The following is a 19,011-nucleotide window of genomic DNA, read 5'->3' on the forward strand; positions in this document are numbered from 1 at the left end:
CAATATTTTTGGCATATGAGATGAAATAATAATTTTTTTAATCTGCTTTTTATGTAATAGGTCTCCTTTCTTTTACTTATGTACAGATTTTTTTCTTTCTTTTTTTTTTTTTTTTTTTTTTTTTTCTCACAGAGGCCTAATATTTCTTATGGTGCCATTGTACTTCCAAATTCAGTAGAACATAAAAAACTATGATGTTTAGAAGCAGCATTATAATAAAAACTTGAAACTCTTAAAGATGGCAATTTTTTTGATTGAGTATAACAAGCTGTAAGAGCAGCACCTTTTATACTTTTTAATAGTAATTTAGTAGGGGTATTTTTTGTTGTTTTTGTTGTCATTAAAATCTGCTGGAAGTGGTGTTGCGGGTAACCATTTTTTTCAGGTTTACTCCTCTGATGTTAGTGGTGTCTCTCTGAGGATTTTCCACAAAGTTATGTAGTTTGCTCGTGGCTACAGGAAGTACTGCTGTTGTCAGCAGCAGTGTACAAAGTGAGTTTTCTTATTCTTGCTGCTCTCATGCCATGTGTTACTACTGGGGAGCACCACAGAGTTGAAGATACCAGCCTACCTAAGTGTAGGAAAGTAAGAATAAATCAATATGAAAATAAGTTGCAGATAGACCAGCTTTTCTAAGCCTACTGGTAGGTGGAGGAGCTGCTGAACTTACTTAATGTTTAACTCCAGGCAGCAGGGAAAGAACAAATTTTCCCAATATGAGCTCTCTGTTAGAAGGAAGAAATTTAGTTGAATTGAGTTTTACTGTACCCTTAAAATGCAGCCTGCAAAGTGGCCCGTTTTGTTACTCACAGTTGGCTGTGGAAGATGTTTATAAACAGGATTTTTTTCCTTTTTTGTTGGTTTTTCTTTTTACTTAGTGCTTTTTTTTTTTTGTTTTGTTTTTCTGTTTTGTCTTTGAGTGTCTCTTTGTCTTCAAACATCTCTTTATTTTCAGAGAAGGAAGTTGCCCATGTCCAAAAATCACGGAGAAGCCTTGGGCTGCATTGTGATTCTAAACAGACTGTTGGCAAAATATTTTCTTAAGTTTTGTAAAATAAGCTTGGTCATTGTGTTTGGCACTCCTGCAAACTCTTACCACTCCCTTAAAAAAGTATTCCCCCAATTCCCTTGGCTCCCAAAGAATGGCATTCGGTTTTCCAAAGAAAATATAACTTGGCTGAAAGATAACAGTAGGATATTCCTACTCCTGTAAATGGAAAAGCTGGTACTTCTAGTGTGGTGGGGCAGCCGTGGTGTTTTAGCAGCCTCAGTGTAGGGCATATTTTAGGAGTGGTTAGGAGTTGGTTTATTACTTTGCATCTCAATTGTGCCAGCACAGTTCAGAGAATTTAAGTCTTAGCAGCCTTTGGTTATTTTTTTTCTTTGTTCTGGAGGAGAGTGTAGCATGGTGCTAAAAAATGTGCTTTATCCCGAAACATAATATATTTTCCTTCTTTTTTTTGCCATGCATATATTTTTCTAGGCTTTGTAGGTAGGGTGAGGACCCAGCAGAGGCCACTTGGTCTGGGTTCACTCATGAAGCACCTGGGCAGAGCAGAGCAAGGGAATGGTTCCTTCCCTAAGCCCTGGGTTGCTGGTAAGGGTAGAGCAAGATTGGGCTTTGGAGCTCTGGATTTCAGCTCTTAAAATGGCTTTTAATGTGAAAAGATGAATTATCAGGGGCTTCATCCATTGTTTTGAGGAGACCAAATGCTGTGTTCTTTAAGCCACCCTGTCAAATTTCAGCATTAAAGCCCTGATGGTTAGAGTTAACATGCACAGCTGAAAGAGTGTTCTTCCAGTTTTGTTCAGGAAACAGCTGAGAGTTGTTTTTTTTTTCCTAAAAAAATATGGAGAAGGTCTGCCATCTGGTATGGAAAAGTTTAGTCCAGATTTAATTTGGCAAAAATTTGACCATTTAAAAATAGTTGTACCATCTTAAATGTATGGCAGGCTTCATTGTAGACAGTGCTACTAGAAGTGCTTGTAGTATCACCAGATTTATGGTGATATACCTTGAAATCTAAGCAGATAAGCAACAATGAGAGGAACCTTTAGTCTGACCCATTTTGCTCCCTGTCCTGTCAGTGGTAATGCATGTAACAGTAGCAGCTGTGTGATAGTGCTTCTCCTGATATAAAGATCTCTCCAAACACCTCAAAACTAAGTAGATGAGCACATAGGGCAATGAGAGAAACCTAAAGTCCAATTTGTTGTGCTTCATATTTCTAGTGAGTAACAAACAGCTGGAGAGCCAGACTTTGCTAGCTAAGGCAGATAGAGGGACAACAATTTTTAGCTGAGAAAATTTCCTTCTTTTTGTATCAGTGGCATTGGAAATCTCTGTGCTATAAAGCAGCTTGGGGTTGTGTTCAGAAGCTGCTCATGGAGTGCTTCATAACTTCCTTATCCACCATGGGTTTGTGTTAATTTGATCTCAAAATCAAATTACCAAAGATCATCAAAAGATCAAATTATGTAATTTGATCTTAAATCTATTTATGCTTTTGATCCCTGTAATATTCTTACATTGTGAGTTGTACAGTTTAATTATATGCTTAGTATGAAAATGATTTCTTAGTTTTGGGCTTCATGCAACTTGTTTTTCTCTTCGTTGTGTAGAGGTGTGTACTCTGGGGGATTGTGTAACACCTAGTTTTGGCCACCTAAGAGTTCGTGTTCAGCATTGTCTCTTACTCTTCCAGACTAGCAAGTTTTAGGGCTTTATTACATGGAAACCTCTTAATGCCTTCTATGATTGAGTTTCCTGTTATATTTTTCCTTTTTTTGTGTCAACTGCTGTATATTTTCTTGTCTTTTATCTCGCTGCATTAATGTAATCGGCCTCTTACTGAAATCTTCTCTTGTCCACTTTCTGTTTGTTCTTTCTCATTATCCATGTTCAAATTTTGTTCATTAATTTTCCACTCTCTTCTCTCTTCCCTAGGTAGCGATGAATAGGGAAAAGTGTGTATTTTGGGTGGGAATACAGCAATTCAGAGTTTTACAAATGATGAGAGCTGGAAGAAACAAGTGCATTTGTTCCAAATCCTTAACTACAGCTCAGTTTTATTTGCCTTAAGGATGGTTGAATTTCATTTTTTTAGGGTGGCTCTTCACAGCTGTGAAAGCTGGCTTCATTAAAAATGAATAAAGCTTCTTATGTAACCTAGAGGTTTGAGGCTATATAAGTGCTCCAAATATTGAAGGCAATACTGCTAAGTGTCATGCCCCCCAGGAGTACTGTGGATGCCTGCCCACAAGTGGGAAGAACAAGCACTCCATCTCAAAAGTTTTGAGTCTTTGAGCCTGAGAATGAGCAAGATTTCAGTATCTTCTTTTGCTGCAGTGTATCTCTTCCTGATTTTGCTTTTGGTAGCTGGAGTTACTAATAGGCTTGCATTTTAAATAAATTACTCTTATGTACTGGTTGAAGTACAGGGAAGTCCCAGTATTGTTTTAAAGTGTTGTGTGTTTGAAGCTGAGCAAACTTTTCATAGAGTCATGAAATGGTTTGGATTGGAAGGGGCCTACAGGGTCATCCCGTTCTAGCTCCCCTGTCCAGGACAAGGACACCTTCCGCTGGAATCCACTTCTGGATTCTTCAGATTGCTCTGACATCTGGTGGAGATTTTTTTATTAATCTTGGCAGTTTCATTATCTTGGCAGGAATAAAATTCTAAGGTGCAGTTTGGTACCCTGGGGGAAAAGATGTTTTAGTGTGACATGAGTTCTGGGCTGCTCAAGAATTCATTAACATATGGGTGAGACTTACTGTGTCCTAGAGTAATAATTTATGTGAGATAAAGCCCTAGCTAGGCTTGTTTCTAGTATGTGCTGATTGTTTGCTTTGTTTTCTTTTTAATAAGAGAAGGAAGAAATGGAGGAAGTGTTAATCATTGCATTTAGAAAAGAAAGTTTGAAAACAATTCCGATCTAATGAGAGCAGACTTCTATTTTAACTTTATCAAGGTGTTGTGGCTAGCTCACAGTTTAGCTCGATATCCAGACATTTAACTATTAAAGAATGAAAAGAAAATAAGATACATAATTTGTATTAATTAGAAACTGTTCTCTGAATGGTACTCAAGAGCTCACTTTGACTTCACAGTGCAATTAAGTAAAACAAAACAAACCAAAAACAACTGAAATTTCTTTTTCTCTTTGCAGGAAAGATGATAAAGATTATGCTTTAAAACAGATAGAAGGTACTGGAATTTCCATGTCTGCGTGCAGAGAAATAGCAGTAAGTAACAGTTCTTTTTACTAGCAAACAAACTTACTAAAAGTATTAATTTGCATGCATGGTGGGTTTTGTCTACTCAATCATGTTATTCTTCTAAGGGTGCTATATTTTTGTCATAGGGGTATAAAGTAAGTACAAATCTCACCGAAGATTTTATGTGCCTGTTATGTATGCTGTCTAAAATTGACAGTGTTTTTAAGTTGCAATTTACTGTCTGCCTCAGGGCAGATTATATTTAAATGTAGCAGTTTAAAAATATGATTTGTGTTAGTGACTTAAATTACACATTTGGTCTGACTTTTAGTATTAGTATTGTACTTCAGTTATTTTCCTTAAGAAATTAGGAAAATAACTTAGTGGCAATGATGAAAACATTTTAACTTCTGTTTTAGTGAAGATTTCAAAGCTGAGCCTATTGTTGCCTTGGAGGCTGTAATACAGCCATGAATGCTGTTCAGACATTTTCTTTAGTTTTTCAGGTTTATATTTGTATATTTTATGTTGTTAGAAACTGATGAATAATGTAGTCTATATATAGTTTGTGAGAAGCTTGTGAAGCAAATGCAAGAACTGGTATTATGAAGCTTACCTGTTGTATGTTCTTATGTTTTACTGCTGCTTGGGTTCATTGTTCTTTAAACGTTTAAAATGAAATTGCTTACTAAAAGGGAATGCACATAACTTAAGGGAGTGTGTGGAAAGGGAATAGTTTATTTCAAGTCCGTACTCCTCAAGAGTGTGAAACTTCACCGAAAATTTCATTTTCGTTGAGTGAAGTGAGTACTAGGCTTTCCCACTTAGTCCAATTTCAGTTGGTTTAGTGGTATCAAAAACATTAGTCCTTGAACTGAGGGGAAAAACAATCACAAAGAATATTCTTTAGGAAATGCTCTTTTTGTCCAATGGTGAAAGCTGAGCCCTCTGCTATTGTAGACATTCACTCTGAACTAAAGGAGCAGAAAACAGGGTCTCAAGTTTTGTTACTTTCAGCCACTTGGGCACAAGTTTTCCAAATACTGTGACTCAGGCTGAATGCTTTTAGGAAATGTCAACTACCATTTCGGAGGGATTTGGGATAAGTTGTTGTCTTTCTGCAGTGATTTGCCTGAAAAGATGTAAAGAGTTTGTTGTGTTTGAACTTGGCAGGAGAAGCTTGGCTGGTCCTATGGAGGTGTCTCTGCTCTGTGTATGGCCCTAACTCAATTTCTGTGCAATATGGGAATCATCGGCTGACAGGCAGGAGGGATTTGGCCTCATTCCTCTTGGGCAGCAAGGTCCCCAGTACTGGTGGAAAAGGAGCAAGCAGCAGGGATGCTTTCTTTGAGCTGCTGCAGTGTCTGCCTTTGGAAGAGAACAGCAGTACAACTCATGGCCCATGTGGGACAGGGATGGTGAGGGAAGGAGGGAACACAGTGCAAGTACCAAAGATCCTAAGAAAGCAGGTATTGAGATAGGCTCCACACCCCTCTTCTAAGAGCAGGCATAGGGATAGAAAGAGAAACCTGAAGTGGTGTTTCTTGAGCTGCAGTTGACTTTACTTCTCCTTGTTTCCAGGCTTGTGACTTAAAATTTTGTAGTTGTATTTTCCTGCAGTTGAATTAATAATTCACCATGGACTTCTGGGTTTGAATTTGTTTCTTGCCATTCTTTTGATGTTGCTGTTCGAAGTGAACAGGAGATTTTTTTTCCCCTGGAATGGTGTTGTTTATTTTAATTCTAAATAGATTTAAATATATTTTTTCTATCCTTCTATCAATTAATACTGTAAAAGGAGCAAAATGAACCTCCTATGGAAAGGAATCACATTGATGATAATAATCATACTGTATATATTGATGATATGACTATATGTAACATATGTGAAAATGCTATTGAGTTAACCAGCAGTGTTGTGCCCTGCTGTCTGTACATATAACTAATAAATTATTTGTTGTACTACAAAAGTCAAGGCTGCATGCCAGACTTTGTTACAGCGTTCTGGACTACTCTAATGCATTTGATGAGCGTGGTGGTGTTAAGAGGAATGAGGATGATTTGGTTTGCATATGAGCCGTATCCATTTCATTTTCTCTGGAGAGCTGAGGCTTGTATATTCTACTCTGTGACAATCTGGGAAGAATATTGTTTGATATAAATCCCAGTGAGACTCTTGTTTTTACAGTTCTGCCATGGCTTTTGTCTTGTGATGACTAACTTCAGTTTGGGAGTATTGAGTAACTTTTATATTTTAAAATGCCCATAACTTAGTCTTTTAAGACATCTGTTTGATGCAGACATCTGAGTTGGAGAACAGTGTAAGAAAAATAAAGTAACTATTGAAATTCATCAGTTACAGGGAAAGGTTTGAACTAGGTTAGAGACCTGATTTCAGATGGCTGAATCAGTTATGGGATGAGCTCAATCCATAATTCAGTTTAAATAAATGATTTGTTTGAGTTTTTTCTTCAGTCGTTTGAATTTTGATTTTCTTCAACCATTTGTTTACTTGGTGGAGTTAACACTTACTGTGCTAATTGAATCAATATGTTTCATATCAAGCTGGTTGAAGGGTTGTATTTTTCCTTATCTTGGCCTTATTCATCCACCATGGTAAACATTTGTGAATCCTGCATCTTTCAGAACCTTAACTAAATGTTTGGCTGCCCATATCTTGTTCTCTGCAGATCTGTGCACTGCCTGCTATGCTGAGTATCTGTTTTGTGATCTGCAATTTCACTTCTGAGGATTTAAGCAGGCACTAAAAGGTGCATGTTCAGCATGCCAAGAGTTGAATTTGTGGTAGATGGGAGAGCAGAGAGATAGAATAGTGAGAAGATTTGTATAAAAATATGCAGAATGTACCAGCCCAAATGATTGATTCCTCATCTTCTGATTTAATCACGTGGAAGAAAGTCATTAAAGTCTATCCACCTGGAATAGTGCAGCAAATGCTATTTCACAGTTCACAGAGCCAGAGAATTCTTCAAGGCTGTAGAAAACTGAAGTAGTTAACCAGGCCTTAAATAGAGCTTCAGGATTTTGGCTTGGACAGTTTCCTAGACATAAGTCCTAGGTTTTGAAGCAGCCAAGTGATTTGCTGATGTGTTTTATGTTGATCGGCATTTTTCATTCAGTTTTAGCAGGTTTGCAAGTACTTTGCTTGCGTATGCTTCCTTTGGCTAGTGCGGAGTTGCTTAAGTTGAGGTTTTGTTTGGGATTTTTTTTGTTTTGTTTAGTTAAGGGGATCTATGAGGGTTTGGGGGTTTTTGTTTTGCTTTTTCTTTTTACCAGTTTTTCATGTAATTTGTCTATTGGTGCCTGGTTAGGTCAACAGAAATACCTGATAGTATTAATTTTTGGCTTGGCTCTGAAGAGGAAGCGCTAGGTATCCTAGCAGATGGCTTTCGGTGATGGACATGTTGAATGTGACAGTGCTATGCTCTGGCTGTCTCCTGTCTGTGTTGTGTCCTTTAAACACCATATCGCGTTTGTGTGAGTTAAAACAGCCTTGGGGCTGCCGTGGATGGAACAGAAAACCACAGAAAATTACCAGCTGGCTTCTCTGGTTGTTTTCACTCTTTGGATCTGCCTTGGAGGCATTCCTATGATTTTATGTTTCCTGTTAAAACAAGTGCAGGCTGTTATCACAAAAGATGATGTCCTTCCTCTATGTTAGATCTAGTGACAGTGTGACTGTAGGATGTTCCTCTTCGCCAAAGGGCAAAAAAGCAGTTTTGTTAGTTTTGTGGAGTGAGCAAGCAGAGTTGAACCATCCTTTGGATGTGCTGTTACTTAACGGAGGCCCTCTGCAGCAGGCCTGCTCATCTCTTAATCTGCACTGCTCCCCACGCCTTTCACTTGGGCTGGAGGATGGCAGAGGTAGAGACAGAGGCACAGCAGCAGGCCCCTAAGAAGGCCCACAGCACATAAGAAGGGAGCTGCTGTTGGTGAATGGTCTTGCCTGAGCTGACCTTGGTAGAGGAGGCTCCTCTAGAGAGTAATTGGTTTTTCTCACACACTGGGCGTTCCATGCCCTGCATGACAACAGTGTGTCACCATGTGATTATCAGTTCTGTTTTCCCTCTGCCGGTGGAAGGGATGGAAGAAGGGTGTCAGGGCTCTTTCATAGCCGGTCTGAGGATGACTCTGATCTATTCAGCCTGCAGCAACCAGAGGAGTCCCATGAGGCAGAAACAAAAACTGGATGACACCAGGATTTACCCTCTTCAACACCTTCCCCTGGTTAAGGAACAAATAAGTCTCCCAAGTGAGTTTGCCTGAAGAGATTCTGAACCAGCTGTGTGGCAATGAACAGAAGTTTGATGTAGGTTCCTCAGGTTATGGGGCTCATCATGTCCCTTCCATGTTAACAGTTTCCCACGAGAAAGACCAAACACAGAAATCACTTAGATGAGTGCATGTCTTCCTCGTGTCAGAGGACGTTATGGTTTCTTGGCAATCTTTCCATGTAGTGAAAGCTGACAAAGTACTGAGGGAGGAGACATGTTTATTTGCCTCTTTTTGGCCTGTTTAATGATTCTCAAATGTTTTAGTTTAATACTAACATGGTATGTAAAATATCAGTTGTGACTGAGTACTTTACCAAGCTACATTAGTGATCTGAAGACAATATTCTTGAGAGATTTGGGGTAAAGGGAGTTTATAGTTCTGTGACAGAGGGTCAAATATGCTGACTAAATGTTGTAATTAGAATCCTTAGGAATCATAATGATTTCTGTGAACAGCAGAATTTGTTCAAGCTTGACATCCAGTGTCTGTCTCATCTGGATTCTTCACCCACCTCCTTACTTTGAGAGAACATTTAGTAACACCTCTTTTAATACTTTGAATGTGTTTGGAATTAGGAGGCGCTAATAAATATTGACTTGCATGTGGCATCACATAAGACTCACTTATTTTTGTAACTGTGGAAGGTAAAAAGAAATTTTTTTTCCTCTTGACATTTTGTGTTGTCAGGCTTCTTTTTTGCACATTTAGGACTAAAAAAAAATCAAAAGAATAAAATATACAACTTTGTGAAATTGTTGCTTTGTCTGAAGAACTGGAGCTTCAAAAATGTGTCATCAGCTTCATAATAAATTCTTAGAGTGAGCAGTATTATAACTTTTTGTTACAATGCCTTTGTAAGCTTTTATTTGAACACTTCTGAAAGGAAAACAGCTTGTACTTTCAGCAGGTATTCTGTTCTTTTTTAGTACTGTAGAATGTCTGACTCGTGAGAATATAAAACTAAAATAGTATTTACACTGAAGCAAACAGATCTTGAATCTGATGCATAGGAGCTAAGCCAGCCTGGGATTTGAGCAGTTGTATAATAAATTTGGGAGTTAGTTTATATAACAAGTTTAAAGTACTTGAGTCCAGCTCCACTGTTTCATAGGAAGCTAAGAATAGTGATTGGGAACTTTTTAACAAATGTCACCCAATTTTAGGCCACAAACATCTCTGGAGTCACCATATTCTACTCCTGCTCTTGCAGACAAGCAAAGAGTACTCAGAAAAGATTAACAAGCTGCAAGTTAAGCTTGTAAGGAAAAGAGATCTCTGAAGGCAGTTTCTGAGTCTCATTTTAGTAATGAGTCTATGAACATTATTCAGCCTTTAAGCTAAAATTAATCATGACTAATTCTTACCCATTTGTACCTATCATAATATTGTCAGTTAGTTAAAATAGCTCTTCTCTTCTGCTCTTGTTTTAAAGAGAGAGTTGGAGACTGTTTCTTCTCTGCTTTGTTTTGGCAAGCTATAAGCATTTTGGCTTGGCTTGCTGGTTTTCTTTGAGCAGTAGGCTCTCCTTCCTCTGGGTATAGGCTTGGGCTTTCTTTGCCCTGTTGCAGTTGGAATTACTCTTTCCTGAATATGCCAGAATTAGGCATAGTGTTTCAGGTAATGTCTTATTGCTGCCTATACTCATCTGTTGTAGCAGTAATTCCACTGGCACCTTACTTGTTACAGGATAAGTAAAATCTGTCATTCTCCTTCCAGTCTGAAAGTTGTCTTTCTGCATCAGCTGCAATCTGCTTTGTGTTCCAAGAAAACATTTGCTTGCCCATTTTTCCATTGCAAGGCCATGGCATGACTGTTAATGTATGCTGTTTGTTTTTGGATCCCTTGGTGAAACTGATGTGAGCCTTTTTGAAGCATGAGCTGATAATGAGAGCTGGAATTGATGCCATCAAACGATCCATGTAATGCAGTAGTGACTTCTGTTTAAAGGAGTGTTTGTTTGATACTGCCGATGGCTTTGTGTGTAGCCAGTTTTCTGACTGTCCTAGGGCTTTGGAGAAGTGCTGTATGGCACCCAAAGCAAGGCGGTCAGGGCAAGAAAAGCTGCTTTTTCTAGAATAGCTGATGTCCTGACATAGGGCAAACTCCTTCTGGGCCAGGTTACCTGGCAAATTGCTCTAGCAGTTGTGCTCCATTATAGGATTTTTGAATCATTTAGGTTTGGAAAGACCTGTATGATCAAGTCCAACCATTAACCCAGCACTGCCAAGTCCAGCACTAAACCACGTCCCTCAGTCACCATACATCTGCATGTCTTTAAAATACCTCCGGGGATGGCAACACAGTCACTTTCCTGAGCATCCTGTTGCAGTCCTTGACCAGCATTTTTGGGAAATAATTTTCCTGATAACTGTTCCTGTGCAACTTGAATTATAGAAGTAAGCATGGTAGTATTGCGAGGCTGTATTTTGCAGGTTAACGTTCCCTGTGGACCACAAAGGTTAGCAAGCATCAAGAGTAGGGGTGAAATGACATTTGCAGCAGAGTTAGAAATCCTCACTTATGTGAAAGGTGCTGTGTCCTGGCTTGTCAGAAGTGTTGTAGTTGTGGAGAACTTTATGGGAAATGTGGGAATATCCCCGGAGGAAACAGGTCATGTTCATAAAAGGTTGTGCTGACTTCAGCTCATGTTTTATGTGAAAGATAATTGTTGTTAGTGCAAGAAAAGATTATTGGCCTTAGTCATGCTGCAGTGTTCCTGGTTCCCTTACTGCTGCTGTTGATTATTTCATAACATCCTGTTTTACTTCACTTTCTCCTTGTTCCTGAAGTAATTTAACAATTTTATGCATCATTGAGGCGCTTTGATTTACTGTCCCTCGGCTGCCCTGTGGCTGTGTGGAATGAATATTTCTTCCTTTCAAGAGGGAGATGGGAGGGACCTTGGTGTGAGCCCAGGACCTGCACACAGGGATGCTGTTCTGCTTGCTGGATCTTGAACTATATGAAAACAAGGGCAAGACCAGCCAGGGACAAACATGGGCCTCTGAAACAGGTGTATTGCCATCTTTGTCATTTGCTGATTTCCATTTCTTTGAAGGTCTGTTGGATCTCCTTTCTTTATAAGGGGGTACCCAGACGAATGAATGTAAGAGAAACCTTTCTGCTTGAGGAAATAGATTTGAATTGTCATGTGATATACAAATGAAAAGGAAGGCCATTTATGGAGAGCCAAACACATAATTTTTGTCTGCTTTCTCTTTGTGTTCTACAGAACTGAGCTAGGATAGAAGCAGTTAGATAACAAAGTCATTAGGCCAAAAAATAGCCTTTATCATTAGCAGGCATCATACTGATAGTTAAAGCATGTTTCTTGCAGTCTACTTTGTCTGAACTGTCTTTGTTTGAACTCTGCCAGCTGCTGGACACAAGTCAAGTCATCTGGTAGGAAAGGCATGTGGTTTATGGGCTAGAGAGGCCTGGTTCATGGAGTCTGAGGTTGCTGAAAATGCTCTTTACAGCCCATGTGATGTGTTATCATCTGCATGAGCTCTTTCAGATACTTCAGACACTGTTTGCATTTGTCACTGTGAATGTTTCAGCTTTTCCAAGACAGTGATTCAGAAATCATCTGTCACCAGTGCAGCAATCATTTCCTTATTCTGATGGTTTTGCTGATGTATGTTAGCCATACTATTCTCTGGGTTACTTGTGACTGTCTGGCATTAACTGAACCCATCAGGTTTTTTAAGCACACTGAAAGAATGTGGATTTAGCATCTATTCAGCACAAAATGCAAAGAGAGAAACCAGCAAGAATGATAAACTGAGTACACAGATGCACAAACAGTACTAGGTGGTGTTGGTGACAGTAACAAAGGCCAGAACTCCTAATACAATTGTGATGGGCTGCAGAAGGAATGTCTCATATGTGGTCTTGAAGAACATCAGCTGGGACTGGTAAGGAGGAAGGCAGGTTGCTGTGGAATGTTTAGGAGGATAGTGGGGCTTTTGGGTATTTGAGTGGATTGCTGGGATGTTTAGAGGAGAAGTAAAAGGCAGGAAAGGGAATGATCAAGGTGGAGTGGGAGGAAAAAAGCAAAGAATGCTGTCAGTCTCAAAGTCTGCAAAGACTACCTTAGAACAAACAAAAGAGAATTCTGTGCTGCCTCACTACACAGACAGGGAATCCTTCTGCTGCATTACTTAAAAGTTTCTCAGATTTGTATTCAGCTTTGGTGATAGGTTTTCTGTGTGTTCTCCAAGCTGAATCACATTTCATGTGAAGAGGTTGGGTTTTTTTAGCTAGGTGATAGTTGCTACCTCGGGAATAAGGAGTAGGAGAGACTTAAAATGGGATCAGAAAGGACAAAAGGGAACATTATGTTATTTTTAGAGCTCTGACTAGTATCTGCATTTTTCATCAAGGAATAATTTGTTGTATATGGTACAGATATGTCCACTAGGTCACAGGAATTAAAATATTTTGGTATGGACTCCTAGTTGCTGAACTGTCATGTAATCTTCTGGCACAGTTAATTAAAATTTTGGCATAAATTTCATGTGTGAATTTATGCTGATTAAAGAAAAATTACTTTGTTTTAAGGACTGGCACAGTGTATTCTTAAACCCTGCAACATCATTCACCGTTGAGGGGCTGGTCTTCAGTGCTGTGCCTGTCTGGCATGCAGTTAACCTTTTCCACATCAGCCTGTATGGTGGAGTGTGTTGGATTTGTGACTAAAGGGGTATTGATAAGCCAGCAGTGGTTTAGCTATATTGCTTACAGTGTTCAGGCTTTCTCTGTTTCCCATTCCTGCCCCTCCTCCAAGCCTTTGCTTGGAGACTGGCTGGGGATCAGTCTTGTGGGAAGTTGTATATGATTTCCTTTGTATTGCTTCTGTTGTTTTTTGTTGTAGGTATGGTGCTTAATTCCTCTTTCATTCACTTACTAAACCTCACTCACAGATTCTCTTATGTTTTTGTTCTTCCATTCATGTCTGAGTGAGAGAGGTGAGCAAGCAGCTCTGTGGGGTTTAGCTTCTGGCTGGGGTTAAATTACCACAGGCAGTCCCCACCTGTAATTGATAAAAAAGTGCAAATAAGCATTTCTTGGTTTTTCCCATACTGATCTTATTTTTTCTAGGAATCACAGGCATTTAAAGAATTCCATACTTCTTGTGGATCCTGCTGTAGAGTGCCTTGATGTAGTGCTTTTAAAAATCTTAGAGTTTTACCATGCTGAAACTCTACAGCCTTCTTCATTGTTTTCTATTGCTGCTTTGTCTCCTCTACACTATCTCCCTGTTTGATCTTTTATTTGAGGTAAAATCTTTGTGGGCTATAGATACTTTTTTCCAGGAAACGTCACACTGAAGGCTGGTCAGTGAGTCATAATGCAAGTCTGTCTCATGAAAAAGGAAAGAAGGAGACAAATACACTTCCATTTTACTATCTTAGTAGCAGCTAAAATTTTAGCACTTAAGACAAAGGTATAAACAAAAAGGAATTAATTTTTTTGTTTCCCCTGTTATGTAGTGGAAAAATTATATTTTATTGAAAATAGATTGTCTCAGAAGTAAATTCTGTATTCAGAGCAGTTTAATTTTCCGTCGGCCTTTTTTTAAAAAAGAAAAAGCCTGAACCATTCCTTTTAATAAAAAATGTCATCATTTTTGGCACACTGAACTGTCAGGAAATTGATTAGTTTTGGGTAGTCACACTTAAACACAGTTTGCTTAGATAAAGCTTTTGTTTTTAGCAATTGAATGAGTACAGTATGATTGTAACATGACCAGTAGAGCTCAAATAGACTGATGCATGCAATTGTTCTGCTATATCTCATCTATGTTTTTCTTTTGATGGGTTTCAGACTATATTTTCTGAAGCAGCTGAGCTGGTTTAATGGCTCACTGCTGCTGAAAGAAGTTCCAGGTGTGTCCCTTTGCTGTGGCTCTCTCTGCTGTTAGTCCCCTGATTTGTTTCAGCTCAGGAGCTCTATACCAGGTTACCTTTCACCAGCCTTTGTGCATCCAGAATAGTTTTCTCTTGAACTGAGTCCTGTTTTATGGATGGCTTCTGTGAATGTACTAGATGATGTAATCTGTGTTGTGGCAAGAAGCTGGACCCTCTTCTGTGGAGAGTGGTGACCTGATAGATCAGCAGAGTCCACTTTACAAACTACATCTTGGTTTAGCTGACTGCATTGGCAGGCTGCACATCAGCTATCCCATTCAGGTCTCAAATGACTGCAACCAAAATGCAGTGTTTTCAGATAACTGGGAGTGAGGAAAAAATTTGGTACCCAAATGGGACTGTTGAAGATAACAGCCTATGCGAAAGGGCAGATGCCACAGCTGGCTGTTTGCAGAGTCATCTTGGTCCTGGATAATAATGAGGTTTACATAGAGCTGAGCTTTTAGAAAATGAGTAGGAAGTGAATGCCCTGAGGGGGTTATGGCCCGCTTTCAGCTTTGATTTGAAACTAATGACTGATTCTTTGATGAAAAAGAAGTGGTTTTCTATGGCTTGCAGATTTCAACTTTCGTTGTTTGTGTTCTAGGTATCCCAGTGCTGGATGTATGGATGTAATTATTGTGGACTTTTTCTTTTGCAGTTGCTGCGGGAGCTCAAGCATCCAAATGTCATTTCTCTGCAAAAGGTGTTCCTTTCTCATGCTGACAGGAAAGTGTGGCTTCTCTTTGACTACGCTGAGCATGACCTCTGGGTAAGGTGAAATGTTTGTAGGTACCACGCTTAGAGCTTTAGTTGCAGCAAAGGGACAGGGTCAGTGGAGACACATCATTTTTAAACACAGCATAGCTGCTTACCTCCATGTTCGTTGGAAGCATTTTCAGTATTAAAGGAAAAGCAATGGAAAATGTTAAGTAAACACACCACACAGTTAACCTGTGATCTCTTTAAGAAGGTAAACTGCGAAAAATCTGCAGAAATTAGCTCTCAGTAGCTAGAAGTCTATTTAAATGAATGTAGATATAATCCCCTATTACAGCTAAGGTAAGGTGCAGGAAAATGTGTTGATTACGCAGATTAATTCCCTTTGAAAAATGACAAACTTATTTTCCGAATAGGATGTTTCAGAGTTTTAGTTGCATTGATTGTCATCTGTGAATACATGAAATGAGAGTAGAGACACTGTATATCCATACATTTCAATGGGAAAAATTTTTCTCAACTCATCTGCAAAAATTCTGTGTATTTGGGATGAAAGCTATTTATTCCTAATTGCAAGATACAGCTTTAAAATATAAACCTATTAGAGGCAGAGTGAATTTCTTTTAATATACATACTGTATTGCTCAACTCAGTATTTGTAAGCTTAATATCTAATTGAAATACTTAAAATAAAGTAGGATGGTAAAAAAGGAAAAATACCATGCAGTCTTGACTTCCTTGAAAAAAGGTGTGTGTGCCTCTGATTAATGCTGACATACATTTGGAGCATTGCTCTCAACGCTAAAAATGCTAACCTCAAAAGATGCTAAGATTCATATCAAATGGTGCAACAAAAACAATTTGTAATGAGGTGGAAATTTTTATCAATGTGTATGTATGAGAATTGCAGAGTATGAATCATGAGTTGTTTTTTCATCAGCACAAACCGAAGTCAAACTAATTTCTTTTGAAATTGTGTTCTTTATAGTTTGGAATTACTCAGTAGCATTTGCCTAAAAGCTAGTGTGTCAGTTTTCCTTCTGCTAAGATAAATGAAAGATATTTTCTTATGGTTAAATGTTTCAGAAGTTCTCATACTTGCTACTGAGGTTTTGTTACCAAAATAAAATTAGAGACAAGAAAGTTAGCAAACAGCTGAAATGTTGACAAGTTCTTAAGGCTGATAAACAGAAACAGCAACATCTTGAGGAAACAGAGTACAGTCGGTTTGTTTTGGTTTTATTTTATATAATAGAAAAATAGGAGCACTCTTTTTTTTTTCCCCCTGCTCCCCCATATTTGTGATATGCTAAGCTACAGAGGTCTAGGAATGTTTGAGGGGTTTTTTGTTTCAAAATGTGCTACAAGGGTTTATAGGGATATTATTATTATGACCTGTCCTTGTTTGTATTTATACATTTCTGGATTGCTTCATACTTTAACCTAAATCACCACAGAAATCTTTCTGTTAATGAAACACTGGTTTGGATGTAAGTAACTTAAAAATGACCCTCAATTTTGACCCTTAAGTTTACCATGCGTATACCTGTATGAACTCCAGAATTCCCCAGCTGCACCAGCTCCTGGTTGTTGTTCAGTGGATCTGGATTTGAGAGACGTGGTTGCAGTGACTGAGCTGGCTCTGTGCCCCAGAGAGCGGGCTATGGATCAAGTTCTCCAGCACTGTGTGTATTTAGCACAGCAGGTTTTAAGTAAGGCTGGGAAAGGGCCAGATAATACAGTGTATTAGAGCAGCAACAAAAGAAGTGTAGGACAACCATCTGCTTTTCTGCCTGTCTCTGAAGATTCACTTTTCTCTGTCCACTGTATGAAAATAGCATTTGTTTTGGAGTTGGTGGAAGTCAAAGAAAGGTGAGAGGAGGTGAAATTTGTGGCTCAGGCTGAGGGATGCTTGTGCATGTGGTATTTGGCTGATGGTGCAGGTATCGTTAGGATGGATGGCTCATGTAACGACACGCAGAACTCCAAATTCTTTAGTTTATTGATAGACAGATTCTTTTTATACAGTGTTCAGTACAATGAACAGGATTGGTCCTTTAGGGCACCACCTTTTTGTAAACATCTCTACCAGTAAACAAGTTGGAAAAACACCAGATGTCAGGAGGACGGTTATCTACAAGATTGTTTTGAGCTCCCCCTTATGATTTCCCAGGCCAGACTGAGAGAGTTTTGTCCTTGGCTTTCCCACAGGCTTCAGGTGTTGCCTGGAGCCTAAGAATCCATGTTCTGACCACTGTCAATTCCCACATGCAGGGACTGTCACCTTTTCATCAATGCTTCATTGCTCTGCGTATCTCCGTTTTTACCCTTGTCAGGGCAGAAATGTGCCTGTTCCTCACAGGAGAGCCAAGCTTGCTGCCTGAAGCAATGGAGGGCAGGCTGTATGGAGCTGGGCTGCAGCAGGAGAGGAAAGGCAGTTTCCCAAAAGGTGTTAAATGGTTGGGTTAGCTAATTGGCACCTAGAATATGAGGGGTCATGAATGTAGGAAGAGCAAGTTATAGAAGTTTGGTGCCAGGTTTTGGTTGACAAGATCAGGACTGTTTGATGATCACACGAGTGTGAGACATTGCAGAAAAAAGTGTGAATATGTTAAGGATTTTGTTCTAGAAATTGCCTCTGTGTTTAAAGGAGGCAAACATGGAAATGGTTACCATGACTATGGCACACCTTGCTGTTGAACTTAGGGACACCTGGGACTCAAGTGTTAAGACAGCAAGCGCATCCTTTTGGGCTCCTCCTTGGTGCCAGACATCATTGCTTGTGTCTAAACTTAGAATTGCTAAAGGTTCTTCTTCTGTGGCTGACTTGGTGGCTGACTTCAGGTGGACAGATTTGTAGACCTGCTCTGTCAACAGCTTCTGTTTTGAGAGTACTGTGCTATAAGGTTATAGCAAATAAAGAAGGAATAAATCTGGGCTTCTCATTTCAATGTATAAAATTACTAATACAGTTAGCAAAAATTTCTGCTTGGCATTACATCTTGAATGTTACAGTCATTATTACTGTAGAAAATTTAGAAGTAAAATAATGTTGGAGGTAATACGTTTGTAATTCTGTGATTTTATCAGCCTGTCTTAACAAGAAGACTCCCCAAACAGAAATGCCTCTAAAACCTGAAACGTGCTTTGATGGACACATTAGTTTTGTATTCCTCATACTCTGCAGGACTTAGCTGCATGCTGGGGTTAAAGCAGAGCAAAAACTGATTTAATTTTTGGAAGGTTGTTTTGGGACAGTGATCACTTTACCTAGTACAGTATCAATTTTTTAGTACTTAAGGCACATGTTTCTAGTTTGGAAAACAAATCATGAATGGTTGAAAAAACACTAAGAAATCTGTGTGAGAAGTTGATGGCAATCTTTTTGTGTAAACATTGCACTTTTTATTTTAATTTCTTTTTTCCCCTTTGCAGCATATAATCAAGTTTCACAGGGCTTCTAAAGCAAACAAGAAACCAGTTCAGTTACCTCGAGGAATGGTGAAGTCGCTGTTATATCAGATCCTAGATGGTATTCACTACCTGCATGCTAACTGGGTGTTACATAGGGATTTGGTAAGTGGATCCACAATGGGTTTTAGCACTGGGATGATGGCTGAGGGCAAGGGTTGGGTTTTTTTGATGAAAAACCACTGGGAAACCTAAACCTTGGTGCTAAGAGCATGTATGAATAAATATATATTTTTGCACTGCAGTCAGACAGCCTTGATTACTAGAGTGAATTTTAAAAGCTGGCTGTGATCTGATATGCTTATGAGAGCAAGTGTGCCAGATGGCTGTTTTTGTTTTTTGATTTTTTTAAAATAAACTATTATAAATGGGTTCATTTAAATAACAGGCATA

At 39.0% G+C, this 19,011-nt stretch overlaps 1 protein-coding gene across 5 annotated transcripts in view; it reads left to right on the top strand.

Annotated features, from left to right (window-relative positions):
• CDK8 (cyclin dependent kinase 8) overlaps positions 1–19,011 on the top strand; it is a 74,656-nt gene that overhangs the window by 19,708 nt on the left and 35,937 nt on the right. For 4 of the 5 annotated variants that reach the window (XM_066313094.1, XM_066313096.1, XM_066313097.1 and 1 more), the window contains exons 2-4: positions 4,171–4,246; positions 15,089–15,199; positions 18,583–18,723. In XM_066313094.1, coding sequence (XP_066169191.1) covers positions 4,171–4,246; positions 15,089–15,199; positions 18,583–18,723 — 328 coding nt within the window. Of the gene's footprint in view, positions 1–4,170; positions 4,247–15,088; positions 15,200–18,582; positions 18,724–19,011 lie in introns of those variants that run through there. The other variant, XM_066313099.1, reaches the window with a different exon arrangement.

The sequence above is a fragment of the Sylvia atricapilla genome, chromosome 2 (assembly GCF_009819655.1).
Source record: "Sylvia atricapilla isolate bSylAtr1 chromosome 2, bSylAtr1.pri, whole genome shotgun sequence".
Classification (NCBI taxonomy): domain Eukaryota; kingdom Metazoa; phylum Chordata; class Aves; order Passeriformes; family Sylviidae; genus Sylvia; species Sylvia atricapilla.